At 41.4% G+C, this 19215-nt stretch overlaps 1 protein-coding gene across 1 annotated transcript in view; it reads left to right on the plus strand.

Annotated features, from left to right (window-relative positions):
- SV2C (synaptic vesicle glycoprotein 2C) overlaps positions 1–11333 on the plus strand; it is a 98897-nt gene extending 87564 nt beyond the window's left edge. The window contains exon 13 of the mRNA XM_035100167.2: positions 151–11333. Coding sequence (XP_034956058.1) covers positions 151–334 — 184 coding nt within the window. The 3' untranslated portion in view covers positions 335–11333. The remainder of the gene's footprint in view (positions 1–150) is intronic.
- The last annotated feature ends 7882 nt before the right edge of the window (positions 11334–19215 follow it).

Below are 19215 nucleotides of genomic sequence, written 5' to 3' on the forward strand. Positions count from 1 at the left end.
CCAATGCACCATTTTTCTCTCATCTGCTTTCCGCCCCGATAAAACTTTTATTCTTTCCTGTGGTTTTAACTTATTTTCTCTCTCTCTCTCTCTCTCTCTCTCTCTCTCTCTCTCTCTCTCTCTCTCTCTCTCTCTCTCTCTCCCTTTTAGGGCAACAGGCTTTGGCTTTTTAAATGCGCTATGCAAAGCAGCAGCTGTCCTTGGAAACCTTATATTTGGTTCTTTCGTTATCATCACCAAATCAATTCCTATTCTCATGGCTTCCTCGGTTCTAGTATGTGGAGGCTTGGTAGGACTTCGGCTCCCAGACACCAGAACCCAAGTGCTGATGTAACTTGGGAAGGATTGTGGATTAAAAGCCATTTCCAGTTTGTTTTCCTCCCTTTCCAAGTATCAGATCTCCTGGCTGGATGGGCAAAGGCTTCAGATTCTCAGTGCATGGAAGGTGACTGTATAGCAGAACTCCCACTCACATAATGAAATCACTGTAACAGATTTAAGCCCTTTTCCAAGGTGCTTCTTCATTCATTCAACACACGAAAGGGGGGACCAGTACCCTGCCTGCTTGCCCCACCCACTCCACCCTCTGACTCTCACAACATTCAGCAGAAGTCTGGAGGAGGAAGCCTCCATCGATAGTCTGCTCTGTGTGATTGAATACCACCCTCTAGTTGTACAGGATTCCCAAGTACTTTTAGCTGTGTGCATAGTGGCTCACCCTTCATATATTTGCTAAATGTATGAAGGGTGGATCTGGCATGCGCATCTTGACATTGGGGGCGGGTCAAGCAGGCATGCCCCCGCTTTCTCCTCTACTTTTGAAGAGGGCTATTGTTCAGCCTTTATAAATTGTACATGGCCCCTTGTATTTCAGGCTAAAAGGGCAATTCAGTGAAGAATTAGTCGCCTTGACCTCAGCTGAACAACGCTAGGGTAAGAATTATGTGAATTGCCCCATTAGGAGTTGCTTGTTTCCAGTCGATCTATTTTAAGTGATTTAAGAGGACAGATTGCTGAAACAAATCAATAGTTCATATGTGACAGTTTTCCTACAACAAGGTCATCTCTGAATAGGAAAAAAAAGTGTTTTGGAATGAATGTTTGGTTTGCTCTTGAGTACGGGGCATAGGGAAAATGTCACATCTAAAATAGCTTTTAAAACTACAACATGAAACTATCCCTGTGCCAAAAAGCCACACAAGTGAATATTACTATTTTTAATTAAGTTGATAATCAGTAGAAACGTCAAGGCTTTTCTTAGTAGTATACGTTAATCTAACTTGCATCAGGAGATACAACATAAAATGGAACAGGCTGCATGACTGTACTTCAGCACATATTTCCTGCTTTCTTAGAATAAGGGGTTTTTTGGGGGGGGGAAATGGCATTGCCACTTTCATAAGAAACCATTTTTATGCAAATTCAGGCTGGGCACAAACTGCCTGTTGCTGTTCAATCTGTTAACTATCTAATAACTTACTACATTATCACAGCTGAGCTCCTCACAGGAAAGTAAGGAAAAAGTGTAATAACAGAAATGTTTTCTGGATGTGCCATGCTCCTCAAATGATGTTAAGAGTTTCTATAAAATTGCACTACATGGAAACATTGCCCCCTTTCCCATTTTGGAAGCAATCAAACAAATAATTGCAATTTTAAATTGGGTGACTACATTTTTTTTTCTTGGCCAGGTGGCTTTACAAATTTCTTGGGAAAGGAAAGGCCATCATTCTCAACTGTCCCATCATCTTGCAGTTGATTCGCTGCAGTAATACTTCCTCCCTGCTTGGACAACACAGGAGTGATTGCAACCTGAGCTAGGCAGAAGCTACAAAATAAAAGACTCTGTCGCACCAATGTCCTGGTGGTGACCGTCTTCATATGTCACTATAAGCCAGAGTACATCATACTGTGACTGTATTGGCTTCTGAAGAGAAGCTTAGATCCCCTCTGCTCTTCCCTGGGCTTGTTAGCTCAGCCTGGTGACGTAGTGGTGAAGCCTGGGATTATAGTTATGGCCCTTCTTCCTTAACCATGGTTAAGGTTAACCATGGTTAACGACAGTAAACATAGGATAAACCTTTTTTACAGATAGTGCTTAAAGAGAAGCTTTAAACCTTGGTTAAGCTGCTGTACCACATTGAACTAAAAAGTGCAAGAAGGAGCAAAGCAGCTGCAATCTCCTCCTTGGGAGCCAGCATGTTCACAGTAAGTCATGGTTTGGCTCAGTGTGATGTGCAAACACAGCCAAAGCCATAGTCCTCCTGCAAGATACGGATTAAACCAATGGAAAAGAGACAAAAGTGAGCAGGCCCCACACTGAAAAAATACTCTACTTTCCCCCTCTACTGCAGAATGCCCTTTGCCCAACTGCCAACCCATCTCTAAACTCATAATCACATATTTCCAAAGAAACACATAAGGCATAATCCAGAAAAAAATGTATGCTTGCCTTAACTATGTGCTTCATTCCAAATGACTTTGGTGGGATTTACAATAGTTTTACTTTTTCTGGATTGGCCCCATCATGTTTACATATCCACGATTTTCTTCTAAGTAGGTATTAATGTTCTAATATTAATTTAAGCACAGAATTATTGTTTTAGCTGTATTTCGGGCTTTTCAAGTGCTTCAAAGTTCATATTGAGTTTTGTGATTATTTCCATCTTATCACAGCTCTTCATGTTAGTTTAGGTTTTGTTTTTTGTTTTTTTTAAAAAGCCTTTTATCTTTTACAGTTTTCTTTTCATTTGGAGGGGAGGAACGTTTTAACAATGCTCTCTTAGTCATTAGGGACCTTCGTTAAGACTTCTAAGATTGAAATCTGAAGCCTCTGTACAGATTGGGAGTGATGATCAACTGCCAGCTGTAAATCATGCTTTTGACATGCACTGTCCACTTAAATTGATGTGGTATTTTGTCTGCTGCCTTCATGAATGTAATCACTGAAAAAAATCTAGAGCCATAACTAAGCTTTAGAAGGGGGGTGGGGGTGGGGAGAGATAAGTAAGCACCAGCTCGAAAGCAGGGCCACCAGGACAAAATCTCATTACTGTTGTCATTGTGTTACTTTCTCAGAATCTAATAATATTTTGAAAACAGATGTCATTCTTATTCAGGATGTAGCTTTGGCAGAATGTAGACAGTAAGAGTAAAGACAGTTTTAAGATATGAAGAGGAAAGTTAACAGAAATGGCCAAAGGCATATGTATTCATTTTGTATGAATTGTGTGATGCATGATACTGGCAGATCGGTTTCATCTCTGTACCCGTGTTTTCCCACTTCCCTACATGACTGGGTAATACAGGACTCGGCCCTACCATTAGGCAAAGTGAGACAGCCACCTCAGGCAGCAGATGGTTGGGGGAGGAGTGGTCAGGCAGATGTAATGACATGTTGCAGCTGTGTGCGCCACTGCACCTTCCAACCTGTTTTTCTACCCTACAGTGTAGTGGTGTCCTGTTCCCCGGGTTGAAGGAAGATTCAGCAACCATTCTGGTCAGTTCTGGTACATCTCATCCTTTGCCTCAGGCAGCAACATGTCTTGGGCCAACCCTGGGGGGAAAATGTCTAAAGTGTAAAAGAGAATGTAAAGTGAGAGTTAAGGACATAATCTGAGTTGGCAGAGGAAGAGTTAGAAAACGCTGGGAGGGGGATAGTGCACCACTGCCGCACATTACATTTGAAACACAAAATGGAGAAGAGAAAACAATCCAGCCGGATGCAAGGCTGTGGCTTAGATGCAGATGTTTAGTTGCTAATATTAGCTCTTCAACAGTACAGATGCTATACATGGAATAAGTAAAACCAAATTTGCTTGAGCTGTGCTTCCCACTTTCACATAGTCCTTATCATTCAGTTCATAAAAATCCTGAACAATCAGAACGGTTTATATCTCGGTGCCACGTGCCAGTTCATAACTCGCATGCACTATGTTGGAGGCGCACACCTTCACACAAGTGTAAACAAGTGTGAAGCAAGGATGCACAAATGGCTGCCATGTCTTTCCACTTTTGCTGTGTAATATACAAAAAGCCTATGAGTCTTGAATCTTTCTTGTAGGGTGAGTTGCAGATTATGTAGATGTGCATCCGACTGCAAGGAAGATGTGTGATGTGCTATTTTTCACGTTAAACCAGAAGTCAGAAAATAGGGACCACATGTCAGCTGTGCTTCAGCTCCTCTAGAATGCAGCATGCAAGAATACTTTTAGGGGGGAAAGCAATTCTGTAAATAGAGCCTTAAAAGGTTTGCCTTTCTTTATATTGCAACACTGTTTCAGACACATGTTCAATTTTTCATGAACAGCTTGTCAATCCTCCTTTGAAGTGCTGCTGCCTAATCGGTCATCCTTCTGTCTTGTGCTATATATAGCTAAAACACCCCGTTTTCACCATGTGTAATTATAGGTATATTTTCTGTTGGGGAAATATTGCTGTGCTTAGTCCCAGGAAGAAGTACCAGCAAATCTTAGTCTGTTATATTCACCTGGTTTCCTCTCCAAACTCAAAGTGAAGGCGGATTACAAAGAATCTCAATATTCTCCTCTTACTTGGTGCAGAACCACATAAGAACACAGGAACCACTTTTCTAATGGCCTGCTTATTCTGAAGCCAATTGGTATGAAATCTGTGTTGCAACATTATAAGGCATTTTTTGTTTTAATTATCACTTGGAAATCCCCCTGCATTAAGTGAGTGCACATTACCACTCTTCAGTAGTTATGCTTTCCAGCTACTGCGGTAGAAGACACTTGTCCCTTTCTGCCTACTGTAGCTGTAGTAGCTACATGTGTTGTGGGGTGGAGTCACCCTCCTGACACTGCTATTTAGCGCCACTGTCAAGGCCACACCCAGTAAGATTGGGTGCATGGTGGCACCAATGGAATGGCAGCAGTGGAGCACGTTGGTGGACCCAACCACACTGCTGCCCTGGCTGCCAAGTCATGTCCAGGCAAGCAACAGCTACATGGGGCTCCTGCCTGGATGCTGGCCCATACTGCTGTACAACTAGGCTCAGCAATCTTTCTCATAATTAGTCTAGCCCACAGCCATTTCCTTCTCCAGTGAGAAGGAAGAAGCTGGAGATCCTTTCTGCCAATGCCTTATCATAAATTCTTTGTTGTTTATATGTTTTAAATAATGCAGGGAGGGACCAGTGGCCCTTGACAGGTTGTTAGACTCCCAATTCCCACCAGTCCCTCCCAATATGGCCAATGGTCAGGGTAATGGGAGTTGTTGTCCAAAACATCAGGTTGTAGAGGGCTGATTCATTATTTACATCTTTCATTGTGTCACTTGTGTGCAAACATACCCATGTGCTCTCTCCCAAATTAGTGTATACCTAAACCCTGCACATGTCCTCTTGCTTTGTAATGTTTTTTTGAAAGAGGTCTCAGCATGAAGAAAGGAGTCACTAGAATAAGAATACACAGAATGCAACTTTTCAAAGAACTTTTCAAAGAAGCTGCTGTAAGTGAGATGTGTGTGTGTGTGTGTGTGTAGGTAGAGTGAAAGAGAATCATTTCAGTCTAGGAGCAAACAAACCACTCATATTCTTTTTCTCCTGAATTTCCTGTCTTCCCCCACTATGAAATCACAGAGCCTTGCTTCATATTAATAACGTCTGTTCCTATCAGACAGGAAACACAGCAGGAAATGCAGCTATATATTTACTAGCAGCTCTCCTTGAACATTTCTCCCTGTTCTGTGATTCTGTTTTCTTGAAGAAGAAGAAGAAGAGGAGGAGGAGTAGTAGTTTGGATTTGATATCTCACTTTATCACTACCCGAAGGAGTCTCAAAGCGGCTAACATTCTCCTTTCCCTTCCTTCCCCACAACAGACACCCTGTGAGGTAGGTGGGGCTGAGAGACGTCAGGGAAGTGTGACTAGTCCAAGGTCACTCAGCAGCTGCATGTGGAGGAGTGGAGACGCGAACCCGGTTTCCCAGATTAGGAGTCTACCGCTCTTAACCACTACACCACACTGGCTTGCACACAGTATGAATACAACTAATTTAGTTAATGGGTGACACTACCGGTATTACTAAACCTAGTACACCAGTTTAGTCTTCAGTGATACCAATCTCTGTACTTACATTAGTCAGATGTCTAAACTTTTGAGAATAAGTTCTGCAACATGTAGGAGCCACAAATATATTCACCAGGGCTGGGATCCAAGGAACCAATCGTGATAGTTTTGCATGAAGTATAAGGCATACTGAGTTTCAAAAGCATTCTGTGTTGTGCTGTGGAGGGGATCTGTCATTCAAATGGGAGGAAAGTCAAAATTCATACAAGCTGACGTGTAGATTTTTGATGTGTCTTAAGTTGCTCTTGGATCCCACAGCATTTATCAGTCTAATTTAGGCATCCCCAAACTTTGGCCCTCCAGATGTTTTGGACTACAATTCCCATCTGGTCCTGTTAGCTAGGGGTCATGGGAGTTGTAGGCCAAAACATCTGGAGGGCTGCAGTTTGGGGATGCCTGATCTAATTCATTTTTAAATGCATTAGTAGCCATCACAGCTCCCTTTGGTGCAAAATTCATTAGGTTGGTTGTAAATTGTGCAATGAAATACTTCCTTATTAAGGAAGTAGATCTCATCCACTCCTTGTTTTAGTTTTTCTCTGTATGTTTTTCAGCCCTCTTTGAAATTCTTCTGAACTGGGGTGTCCAGAATTGCTGACAATAGACTGATCTTGCATTTCCCTTTCCCTTTCCTAATAATCCCTGGCACAGCATTTGTGGTTTTTTGCTGAGCTAACTCTTTGCATTAGTATGGTTGCCCATTAATTGCATTTTAATCAAGATTTGGTGCTGAAGCAGAAGGAAACTCCCCCCTTCACCTTCACCCCATCCCAACAAGATCCAGCGTGAGACTCACTCTGGTATGGCTCCCTCTATATTAGACCAATTCTGAATGTCAATTCAGAAGCTACACCAGACTGAGAACCACAGCTCCCTCATGAATCACTTCTGGGGAGGGTTGCATGCCAGTGGTGGTGGGCAGGGGTAGGTGAAAGCGGGCAGGACAATACCTGTGTCTCTTGCCTTTGTATGTGCAAACCTTGCAAAGGTTTGATGTTTCAACACACCTCCACCCACCCACATCTCTTAATCCTCCAGCCAAGCAAAAGCACTCAAGGAGAGCACAGGGCTGCTGAGGGGTGGGACCTTAGAAAAAGAACTATGGCCAGGGGAGAGTCTTGAGGGCCAAATAGAGGTTTGGAGGGCCACATTTGCCTTGCACCTGAGGTGTCCCAGCCTGAGCTCCTGCTTCTGTGTTCTGCCAGAAATCAACACAGCTTTTCTAGCCTTTACCCGTTGTGGTACCTGCAACTCGGTGGCATCTCCAGGAGTAGGTGATTGGAGATATTCCTCTGCCTGAGACCTTGGAGAGCTATGTCAGTCACAGCAGGTAGTGCTAAGATAGGTGGACGAATGGATTGATCTGGTAGGAAGGAGCTTCCTGTGTTCCTACAGTACCTTTTTAAAAGAGAGAAATAGTCTTCTTTGTCATGAACTTATTTTTCTCCCCTGCCCAGCCTCCTATTATTTAGTCACAGCCCTGCTGTAATAAAACGTTGTATATTGTAAAGAACATGTGATGTATAGGTATGTATGTTGATTTAATATTTTTTAATATATGTACATACATGCATTCAAGTTTCTGTGCTTATGTTTGACTTTGACAAGCAAAATAATTTTATAGACTAACACCCGCCTTGGCAGTGTATATATCAGGGGCATGAACTGGCCAAAGACAAGCTCTTGTAAGTCCCATTGATTTCAGTTAGCCACATGTTTGAATCAATGAAACTTACAAGCGCTTTTACTTTGGCTGGTTGGTTCTTGGTATTGTTTGATGCATATTACCATTTATTTTTTGCAGTCTTGGAATGCAAATTTGCCCTTGAAACTCTGGTGGTGCAAAGACGTTAGTGGCATTGTGCCATTATTGTTTTAGCTGCAAAAAAGAAAGCTCCTCATAGATAAGCAGTATCTTTCGACATGAACACATCATTCTCCATACATTTTGGTAAACAATGAAGAAACAGGCTATTAAAAAGTATCAGTTGTGTTCCAACCAAGTAAGAAAAACCTATGACTCTAGAATGTTATACCCCCCCCCCTTATTTGATGCAACATGTACATTCTAATTAATGTTTTGTATAGCTCAGAAAGTAGCTTCTGTGTAGTATATGGGAAAATATCTGTCTCTTAGGTCCTTTAAGTTGTTTCTTCCCAGGTAGCTGACGCTGTTCTGGTAATGTTCTTACAGCTAGAAATTGCTTGTTAGTGCTTTTCTCAGTGGTCTTTGACCAGACAGGAACAGAGCCATTGCCAAGTTGCCTTTCAGTTAACTGTTACCTTTCCTAACAACCCCGTCCAGTATATCAGTGTTGCATGTTGGCAGTCCTACTGTTGCTTATTGGAAACACACCCAGGCAGAACAGGGGTTAAAGCGAGTTTATTATTTCAAACTCTGACATTCATTGCACATGTCCTTTCCCTTATGCAAGTCACTTTAGGCTGCCTGTGTACCAAGGACAGAGTGGGTGTGCTTAACTGCTGAAGTAAGGGAGTCAGCAGCAGTTTTTCCTTCTTTCTCCCACATGAATAAACAAGGCCCTATGGACTAAAGTTCAAATGAAGAATCTACCCCTTTGGCATAATGCATGTAGGGGGTGATTCAGATTGGTGGGTGAGGGGAGTTTCTGCATTCTCTATGCAATATGAAAGGTAGAACATGAATTTCCAAGGACTTAGCACTTTGAACCAAGGATGTGTGATTGGTTACTCTCCAGAGCTGAGTTTTGTTGCATCTTGCTGTGTCCTGAACAACTTCAGGGCTGATGTCGTAGCAAATAGTTCAAAAAACTGATTCTTTGAAACTAGAGGCTTTTATTGAAAGGTGCTTTCTGTGATACTGGCACCCAGAGCAGGCCTTCCCAAATTATGGACTGGAAGCTTTCCGTCCAGACCAGTAAGTTCTGATACCCATGTTCCTCAGTTGCCTGGCAGGCCTCCTGTTTATTCTTTTGCAACATGGTCATTAGCAGAAAGCATAGTTCTTAGTGCTGCTGTTCAAGCAGCTGACAGCTATGTGAATTGGCTCAGAGACAGAAAAGTCACCTGCTAACTGGAAAGCTGCTAACGTGGCACAAGAAGTTTAGAGGAAGCTCCCTGGCTCATTAATGCAGTGGGTATAGAATATGATTATCAAATGCAAACATGCTGCTTTCACACAAGAGGAAGGTTTTAACCGCAGCAACGGATATTTCACAACAGGTTCAGACCTCCAATTTCAGTGCTATGAAACATTTTTAAAATGCTTTTAAAAGTTTGCAGTCCATTCCCCCCCCCCAAGCCCGCAGCAGTTAACATTATGGCACAAATGTTCTGGTTTGTTTTTGTCCCACTTTTGTTGCCCTGTAGTCCCTCTGGACAGCAGTCATGTGGTAGTGTTGGGAAAGCATTCAACTGCAGAACAAATGCACAACAAATCCACTATTACTGTGTCAAGGACAAGTTGCACAATACGCTTGCAATAAAGAACCAATATGAGGGGTGCTTTGTTTTAAATTTGATACCAATGCACAAGTAAAACCTACATTGGCTTGAATGCATACTTCTCTCCTCCCCCCCCCTTTCCAAATTTTCTCCCATATTAACACATCATATATTAAAGAAACAGCACTAGCAGGCTTTGTCTCACCCAGAAGTAGTGCCAAATAAAATGGACTTGTAGGCATCTAGGTCATATATCAGGTCTAGCCAAAGGTCTACCCAAGGAATCAATAAATGTTTAAAGTTTAGCTTTAAGGTGATGTCTGACACTTCTGGGTCCTGTGCGTGTATGGCTTTAGCATTGGACCACAAGCTAGAACTGAGCTGTGCCTGCAACTGGTGTTATCCCACTAGGGGAATGGGTTCCTGAATGATGCCTCAAGTTTTAGTAGTGCCATAACAGGATCAGATCCTCATTGATTCATATTCTGCCAAGATTCCATGGCTGTAAGTGCCAATGCTCATGTCGGCACTGCGTTTACATGACTTGCAAGTACCCGTTCTAGCCATGATGGTATTAACGCCGTGTTTTCATTACCTCTTTCCTTGTCGGAAGATGTCAGTTGCTCTGTGGTGAACAGATATGCCTCTCACATTTTCCACGGAGCCTGTATTATTTCCTTGGACAAAAGGCCAGTGATTTCGCTGCAAGTGCAGGAACTAACTAGGCATGAAAGCAAAACAGTGCCACTGGCTGTTGTGTGCATAAAGATTTGCACTCCCCAAAAGGAAAAGCCATGCTAATATGTACATATTCCTATATATAACTTTACTAGCAGCTCAAGTCTTTCTACATCAGCAAATGCTTGGAATTAGGGGAGGCAGTAGGTTGATTATTTAATTTGTGCACCCTACATCATGGTAAGCTATTTCAAAGCCATGATTATAGATAAACACTGGAGTGTTAAATGGGTGCTTTGAAATACTTTTCTAGGGTTAATTACAAGGCTACTTTCCTGTACAGTACTGATAACTCTAAATCGTCTACAGGGATAGGTGGAGGCAAGTCTCTGAATGTCAGAACAGCACCACGCACACAGCAAAGGTTGTATACATGGTTCTCTCTCTCCCTGTTTTATCCTCACAACAACTCTGTGAAGTAGGCTACTCTGAGGAGGCTGACTGACCCAAGGTCACCCAGGGAGCTTCATGGAAGAGTGAGGATTTGAACCCTTGTCTCCCAGGTCCTAATCCAACTGCTGCAGCACACTGCAGCACTCCACTAATTTGTGTGTGTGCTGTATGTCTAATAAGCACTGGTCAAAGTACTGTGGAATTGGAGCTTGGCAATAGTTCCTTCCACCTTAGACTTCTGCTTTGCAAGATCGCCTCCCTGTATTTCTGGTTTTATGACTTGTGTATATATATGTGTGTGTGTGCTTACATGTCTGTACATTAACCAAACCTCACTTTCAGATTTCTGGATTTTTCATTCCAAATGCAGCTGGTACAATTGTGAACTCATCTTTCTGGTATGCTCCTCTGTGTCAGATTACCTACTGCCAAAAAAATGTTAAGCCAAGTGTGTTTTTATAAAGCCCCCTGGGAAAAGCTGTTTGTATACTTGTGAAAGGGCATGTTCTGTGTAGGATGATGATGTACAGTGTAAATCTATAAAATGTGGAAGTGTGTATACATTTATTATCTGCCAGATATCTATTAGTCATGTAATAAAAGCAAAGATATTTAACGTACATCAGATCGAAAAAAGGAGCTCCATTATATTCAAATAAAGAAGCTTTCTCTGAAATGAGGTTCTACTGGGTGTGTTACTAATTAAATGTTTGCTTTTTCATTGTTGCAAAAATATATATAATAAATATCATTTTGTTTGGACATTTACAAAAGTACATTTTAAATGCCTGATTGAGGACACAAAGCTTTGTTGGAACACTTTACAGGATTGCGGCCATTTTGAAATTAATTAACCTCCCATACACAAATCACTTTAATGCTCTGAGGTGATCTTCCCTGCCCCCCCCCTTCTGGAATCCTTCCCATGGAGCAGTTGATAGTAGATCACTCTGAGGTTTTTTTTGCAAGAAGCATAGAGGATGTTGGCATTCCTAAATCTCCCGCCCAGTGAAGAAAAATCAAACTTGGGTGAAGATGGAGATGAGGTGGAAGAAGATCAACCACGCGAGTTCTGTGGGTGGCCCTTTTTAGGCATCAAGCTTGGACCATCTTCCCTACTAATATTTCTAACCCCCACCCTCGGTTCTGGTCTCCAGGAGGGTCTGACCATGTGAGCTGTGAATCATGTGGTCCAAAATATACCTGGGTTCTGGCCCAGGCTGCTCAGCCATAGAAGGGTGTTGAAATGATGTTTTTTTCCATCTTGAAATTATATCCTCGACTGCATATCTCCCTGCTATTTTGAAATGCATTTAACCCATATCTCTTTCATGTATCCATCTGCAAAATGACCCACAAGAGACATAACTAGACAATGTGGGAAGTTTATGGTGTGCCTTTTATTTATGCCTTAGGGATTACATACTAAAATGTAAATTGCTTCAAGCTGCCCTTGGAATAAACAGAGCACACTTCAGATGTCACTGCTTTACATACGTATTTATTTTTCATCGCAATCACTTTCTATAATTTTTACCATGCTAAATGACCCTTGTGAAAAGCCTCTTAGCAAACATTGTTTATTTTACTTGCAGCGGCCACATCATTCATCTACAAAAGGATCCAAAAGTTACCAATTCAAATGCAGTTTTCAATTTTAATTAACTGTGTGGGCAAATAATTGCTCAAGAAACTCCAGGCTTGTGAAGTGCCAGTCTCTAATAGCTATCTATTATGTAGGGCTGCATAATCACTTTTCATTTTTTCCTGTTAATAGGATAGCCACCAATCTAGGAAAGGTATGCATTCTACTGTTGAAAAGCTATTGAAAGAATGTATATATTTAATGTTATTTATTAATTTATATTTATAAAGTTGTATTCTGCTGTGTCATTAAAAAGAACTATATAAAAGCTGTTTACAGCAGCAGAACATAAAACCTTACAATTAAAAAAAAACCATTTTAAAGTTTTAAAACAGACATAAATTAACATGCAAACAACTTCCTGGTTAGGCCTGGTGGAAAAGAAAAGTTTTCAGCGGGCATTTAAAAGTTGGCACAGAAGGCGCCTGCAGAATCTCTATTGGCAGGGTGTTCCACAGGACTGGGCCAATGACACTAAAAGCTGTTTCTGTCCTGAAACCCACCCTATTTTCCGATTGCAGGTGGTTTAACTGACTTTAATCTTGTATTTTTATACTGTTGGAATCCATACTAGGACTTGAGAGCCAACCCTCCCATTAGGTATGGTGAAGCAGCTTCCTCAGCTTCCCCCCTGCCTCTGCCACAGGCAGAGAAGCAGCACCAGCATTGACACCAAATCTCACAGAGGGCATGAGATCTTGACACCAAATCTCACCCAAATTGACACCAAATCTCACCCCAGTGCATGAGATCTCTTGCGATCTCTGATGCAGCGCAACCCAAGTCAGGGATGCTTCAGCAGGGGTGGTGGAGCAGCAGTGGCAGTATGGGGTGGCACTCAAGGAAGGAAATGGAACGCACTACCCCTGCAGGACTTTTATAGTGAAGGGCAGATAAGAAATCCAATTATTCATCATCATCATCACCACCACCACCACTGCAGCCATGAGGAACTTCAGCCTCAGAGGTTGTTTTCAGCAGCAACCACACGACCATGGCAATCCCTTTGTTGCAAAATCAGGAGACTTAACTTTGCATGTGATGTTGTTTCTCCAAGTGCATGGATCACTGAAGTCCCAACATTCATATGGGAAAATTGTGAAATATATTTACACAGACACTTTGACGTTCTTGCTGCACGTGCATAAATGTTTTCCCTTGCTCTTTACTTTGGAAACCAGGGAGAGAAAGGTGTATGTGTGGTTACATACTTCTTTCTGTATCTTTTTCCGTAGACAAATGGCCTCAACTAAAACAAAAATAAATTATTCTAGCCACTTCCATTTTCTGAACACCTGCAGTGCAGGATTTAGTACATAGCAGAATAGGCTCCAGTGTTATCTTATTATAGAAACTAATTTAGTGTACCTGCTTAAAAAGATAGTTGCATACGGATGGAGGTTCTGGGGCTGTTTCCTGAGATCTTGCGAAACCAGGTTTACTGATTGGACAGCTCTCTGGTTTAAATTACTTTAAGAGCACAGGTGCTGAGGAGTTCTTGATTCCTGCATCAGTAGATCCTGATAATGTTGCTTAACCACCACCCCTGGAAATGTTTAGTCACTATTTCCCCATATCTTTCTAATCTGCATGTACAGGAAATAACTAGTTGCCTCTGGCAAAGTCCATTCTACATCCCTCTTGGTTTCTTTAATGATTTGGAAGCAATCTAGTTTGGCACTTGTGAAAGTACCGTAGGTCATTCACCCATTCACGCTAGCAGTAACTTCCAGAAAGGTATTTGGGGGTGGTCTTCTGCAGCAAAAGCAACAAACAGTCTTTTGGTTCTTCCTTTTAACGACAGTGATAACCCCCTTGGGTGTATGCCTCAACCCGACAGAGCTTGAGAATGTGGGGCCTGGGAGGGGGCGTGGCTGTGCAAAGTTATTTGGGAGATGAGTGGGAATGCTCCCACTTTGTGGAAGCACAAGCCTGGTGATTTTTTTTAAAACTGCAGTTTCTTTCGTATAATTCCGAATTTTGAAAGAAGCCGCTCCAGAGTGCAGTCTGCAGTCTGGTCACCAGGTGGAGCTGGAAAGAAGGCATACCTGATTGTTTTGTAGGAAATAACAGCCAATGCTGAAGGAAACACAATCACTTAAGAAAGTAATGTTTGTGATGACCACTAGTACACATTGCCACACATTGTCTGCCAATTGTTGCATGAAGGCAGTATGTGTGATATCAAACTTATTTCAACAAGCTACCGTGCATGGCAACACGAAAGAATTTCTGTAGATTAAATTTCCCAAACAAATTTCTACCACTAAGGATATTTTGTTTGTTTGTTTCTTATTAAATTTGTATACTGCCCTTCATCCAGAAATCATGGGCAGTTCACAACATAAGCAAAAAAAAATTGATAACCTTCCAAAACAGGTTTTTAGGTAATGCAGATGTCTGCCAGGGGTGGGGAACAAGAACTTTCCTTCTGTGAACTTCCTTAAGTGATCTTAGCTTCCAAAGCTAGATTTTAACTTTTTTCTTAAAGGAACAATTGCTATTTAGGAGAAACTAATGCAGTACATATTACAGTTATTAAAAAGTAGAATATAACTGACATGTTGCTGCTAGCTAGCAAATTCTTCCTCCAATCTGTCTAAATTCTAGTACTTAAAAAGGGGAAGTATTAAGATAATCAAAATTCACTCTTAAGGTGCTTCACTGTCTGTGTGTTGTAATGACTAAACAGCCTTGCATCCTATGCTCATTTTCTTGCAGCTTGGGTTACTTGCACCCACACATCCCCTTGATCTTTCAGTCCTGTCCTATTCTGGTGAACATACCTGTACTTTGGGAGCTCAGGGTACTATGTGGAGGAAGTGGCCAGCGCCAGTCACTACTGGCATACAGGCCCTGGAAAGCTGTTTAGAAGGTGTCCCCCAGCCTGAAAATGACAAACACACACACCTGTTCTACAACATGTAGAGGTTGGTTGTCAGAATAAAAAAAGCTAAGGGTGCGATTCAGCTAAGTTGTGACATGTATGGAATGAATTCTGCTCACGCAGCAGGACTCCCTCCTCCCCTGCACCCCGAAACCCACTAAATCTGCTCTGGGGGCTAGGTCCTAGGAGGATACCCAGAAGAGTTTTGGTGGAAGATAGGGGTGCATGGGGGAGGAGGGGGAAGTCCTGTTGCATGAGTGACCCTCACTTCCCTACTAAGTGCTTAGGGTTGCCAGACTCAATAGAGGACAGGACTTCTGTGCCTTTGATTGCCCTGCTCTCTTTTGAGTCTGGAAACCTTAAAGAGAAACCAAGCAAAGGGTCTGCTGGTTTCTCTTTAAGGTTTCCAGACTCAAAAGAGAGCAGGGCAATTAAAGGCACAGAAGTCCTGTCCTCTATTGAGTCTGGCAACCCTATAAGTGCTACACTGCATTCCACCCATAGAATTCAAAAGTATGTATTTCAAAAGATTGACAAACCAGTGAGCCCAGTTTCAGTATTTTCCCAAGATGCAGAGGTGAAGGATTGGGGTTGAAAGATCAAGGGAAAGCATAAAGTACAGACAAGTTCAAGTTATGTATGTTCAAGCGAGTAGCACCATATGATATAGTGTAGAACATGTTTACTACTTACATTGAAATAATGTAAGTAGTAAACATGTTCTACATTATATCATATGTGAGATACACACACACACACACACACACACACACACACACACACACACGAGTGACTAAGCATTATAACCATGTCCAGTTCATTTTTCTTTGCTAAATTATATACTGGACAAACAAATCACCTATACTTTATAATGAGCAGAATTTTCAGACTGCATAATGTTATAAGGTTAGAAAAGCCAGACACCTTAACTATAGAGCTACTGTAATGTGGCTCTGTAATATTATTTCTTTGATCTGTTTCTCAGGACAGTTGCATGCAATGATATGGATGTATTGGCTAGAGATAGGCCTAATGTAATATGAGCAAGCAACTGAGTGAAGGCCATTATGGGCATACGAACCTGGGGAGGAGGGGGGGAGTTATATGAAATATATGTAATTTTATCCCTACTCTCTTTTCATAAATTTATTTCCTTAAAAAAAAAGTTATGTGATGTTGGGTCGCACTAGGATTCGTTTGTCCATAGGTAGCATGGAAGACAAGGCACAACATACAGCAGCTTTTGAATCATACAATGCCTGGAAACCTGTCAATATTATATTGGTTTATAATTTTCTGAACAAGTCTAAGTGGGCTTGTATTTCACACACACTCCTCCAGTGTGGCTGTGAAAAGATCAAAAGCTATCCATGATTTGTCCAGGTTTGGATGTAACACTAAACCACAACTAACAAAAATAATAAAATCAAAGCTTATTTCGATAAACCATAGCTTAGAATCAGCACAGTTTAGGGGTCAGACATAAGGGAATCCTAATCAATATATTGTGTTGGCTATTGCAATGTAAATCAAGCAGATCTTTGTATCAGATATCTGCGTATAATACAAGCCGATTTCTATACCTCTGCAATAGCTACAGAGTATTGTGGATTATTTCTGAGCAAAATGTTAAGGTGAGTCATAGGAGAGGAAATGTGCCACTTTTTAATGCTCTTGTCCACTTCATTGTACTTTTCTCAGCTGTTCTATTGAAGGTGCATAAAGGAAATAAATGGCAACGCTGAAGAGCGAACCATCAAAAATCTGCACATTGATCTCCCCAACTGAAAGAAGCTACTAAAAAATCATTTATAAAACTGCTGGCTGTGATTTTAAATGAGGGTTTAGGCTTATTCTTGAGGGCTCAGGGAATAAAATGAAATTATAATTTTGACTGTCAGGAATCACCTCCAAAGCCAACCTTAGGAAAGGAAGGAAGGAAGAATCTGACCAATAATCTCTGCAGGACTTTGATTCTGATGTTAAGGATCAGCACTCAGGAGGGGCAACTAAACAGAATTACGATCCTCAGAACAGATGGTGGAAGGGAGGAAGGAAATCAATTTTAAAAAATCTGACTAATGATCCCTGCAGGACTTTGATTATGGCCTATCAGGTTAGTGATTCAGAGCTCATAAGAGGCAAACAACAACCAAACAGAATCATGATTGGGACAAGAGCCTTAGAGCAGATGATATGCAATCAGACAAAATCAAAACCAGACCCAAACCAGGCACCAAGTTGGTAGAACTATAATCAGGAACTTACGGTAAGCACAGCACCAAGGCAGAGTAAGGATGGGCTAGGCTGCAGAGATTCAGATGTTAACTTTTGTGCCCAGGGCCAGTCCTTGACATTTTGCTGCCTGGTGTGAATAAGAAGATAGTGCCCGCCACTCATTCCACATGCAGAAGCTGACCAGGCTGGCGACTGAATCTTCACCTCTGGTGATGGAACCGTGTCTTCCACCATTCCTGAGGGGAGCTGGTGATCTTAGAGAGCACACGGTAGATCATGTGGGACATGCAGCTCTGCCTTCCAACACATTGCACACCTTTGTGCAGAATGTGCATGAGTTGATTTATACATATAAATGCAAGTTTTAAAATAGGTAGTAGTCAACTAAGTTATACTCTGAGAAAACCCATTGAAAAGAATGGAGATGACTAAGGCCCATTAAAAAGCTAATATTAGGGAAATTGTAATTAAATTAAATATTAACTGGTGCAGAGTACTCCTCCACTGGATGAAGTAACTATGATGCTGGCCAGAGAAGCCATAAAATAATTGCTTTTGCTTCCTGTGAGTAATACTTAGCTCTAATAAGGCTAGTAAGTCACTTTTTGAAGGATTGCTGGGTCAAAGCTACTACCACTGAAAATTTTACATCGCCTTGCTTTTTATTGTTGTTTTATTATAGGTATGCAATGTGATCGTAAGCACATGTGCTCAGGAGTACATTCTAGTCACTGCAGTGGTTTTTAATATCTAGTGTGTGTGTGCATGGGAGTGCACTCTTAGTAATGGCAAAGTTTTTCTGTTAGAAAACACTCAATAATTAGCCTACACAAATATTTGCATAGCCAAAACAAGCCAGTCCCACCCTTCTGACTCTCAGATTTAATTATCTGTTTGCTGAAAACAAGCTGAAAGTTCTCTTCTGATTTCCGAAGGCCTTCATTAAACTAATCCCCATTTCACAGCGACACAGTAAGAAAAGAGCCACACCCAAAAAGTAACTGCCTGGCCCTTTTGCAAATATATGTCCTTTCAGTTATTGAATCAGTTTCTGTCTCCTTCCTGCAGAAATTAAAGCAAAGCATTCCAATTTGCATCAATTGGAGCACAACAATTTTAAAAAGACGAGTGGGATTTTATTTTCCTTGGGTCAAAAAGCACCTAATTTTAGCACACGATTTACCAATGAAATAAGCGTATTGTAAGAGCAAAAGTAACATTAACACGGTTGTTTTCAACAAGACCAGCCTTTCTAATCAGCTACATGCATTTGCGTCATCGCTGCTTAAGCTACTCAAGAATTTTAAACAGCAATAGGCATCTACATCGCTTTGTGTTTCAGGGAAGAAACATAAGGTGGGGAGTGCTTGGATTTTAGAGTTATGTCTTATGTCTAAGTGTGGTGTGGTTTGGCTTGTTTATATGTATATTCAGTTCCTCTTTCTGTGTTTCATAATGTTTCTGAAAATGAAAGGAAGCGTGATAATTCTAATTTTGAAACATCCCTTCAGTAATAGCACCCACAAACGGTTTGTAGGGTTTTCACTCCTTACAGATGGCAGGAGGGGCAGCCACTGCTCACATCTAGACTTTTACATAAATGAAAATACATTTGAGTTTGGAATCTCTTGTACATGCCTGAGATTTGCAGTAGGAAGACAGCCTTCTGCAAGTAAAACAATACCCAAAGCACAAGCTAATTGTAATGTCTGTCTGTATTCAAACTCTCTCAATTCTATAAAATCCACAGGCTATTGTTTCAGGTTTGCCAATTTGATATTGACTCAAGATCGGAAT

This window comes from Zootoca vivipara, chromosome 11 (assembly GCF_963506605.1).
Source record: "Zootoca vivipara chromosome 11, rZooViv1.1, whole genome shotgun sequence".
Taxonomy (NCBI): Eukaryota; Metazoa; Chordata; class Lepidosauria; order Squamata; family Lacertidae; genus Zootoca; species Zootoca vivipara.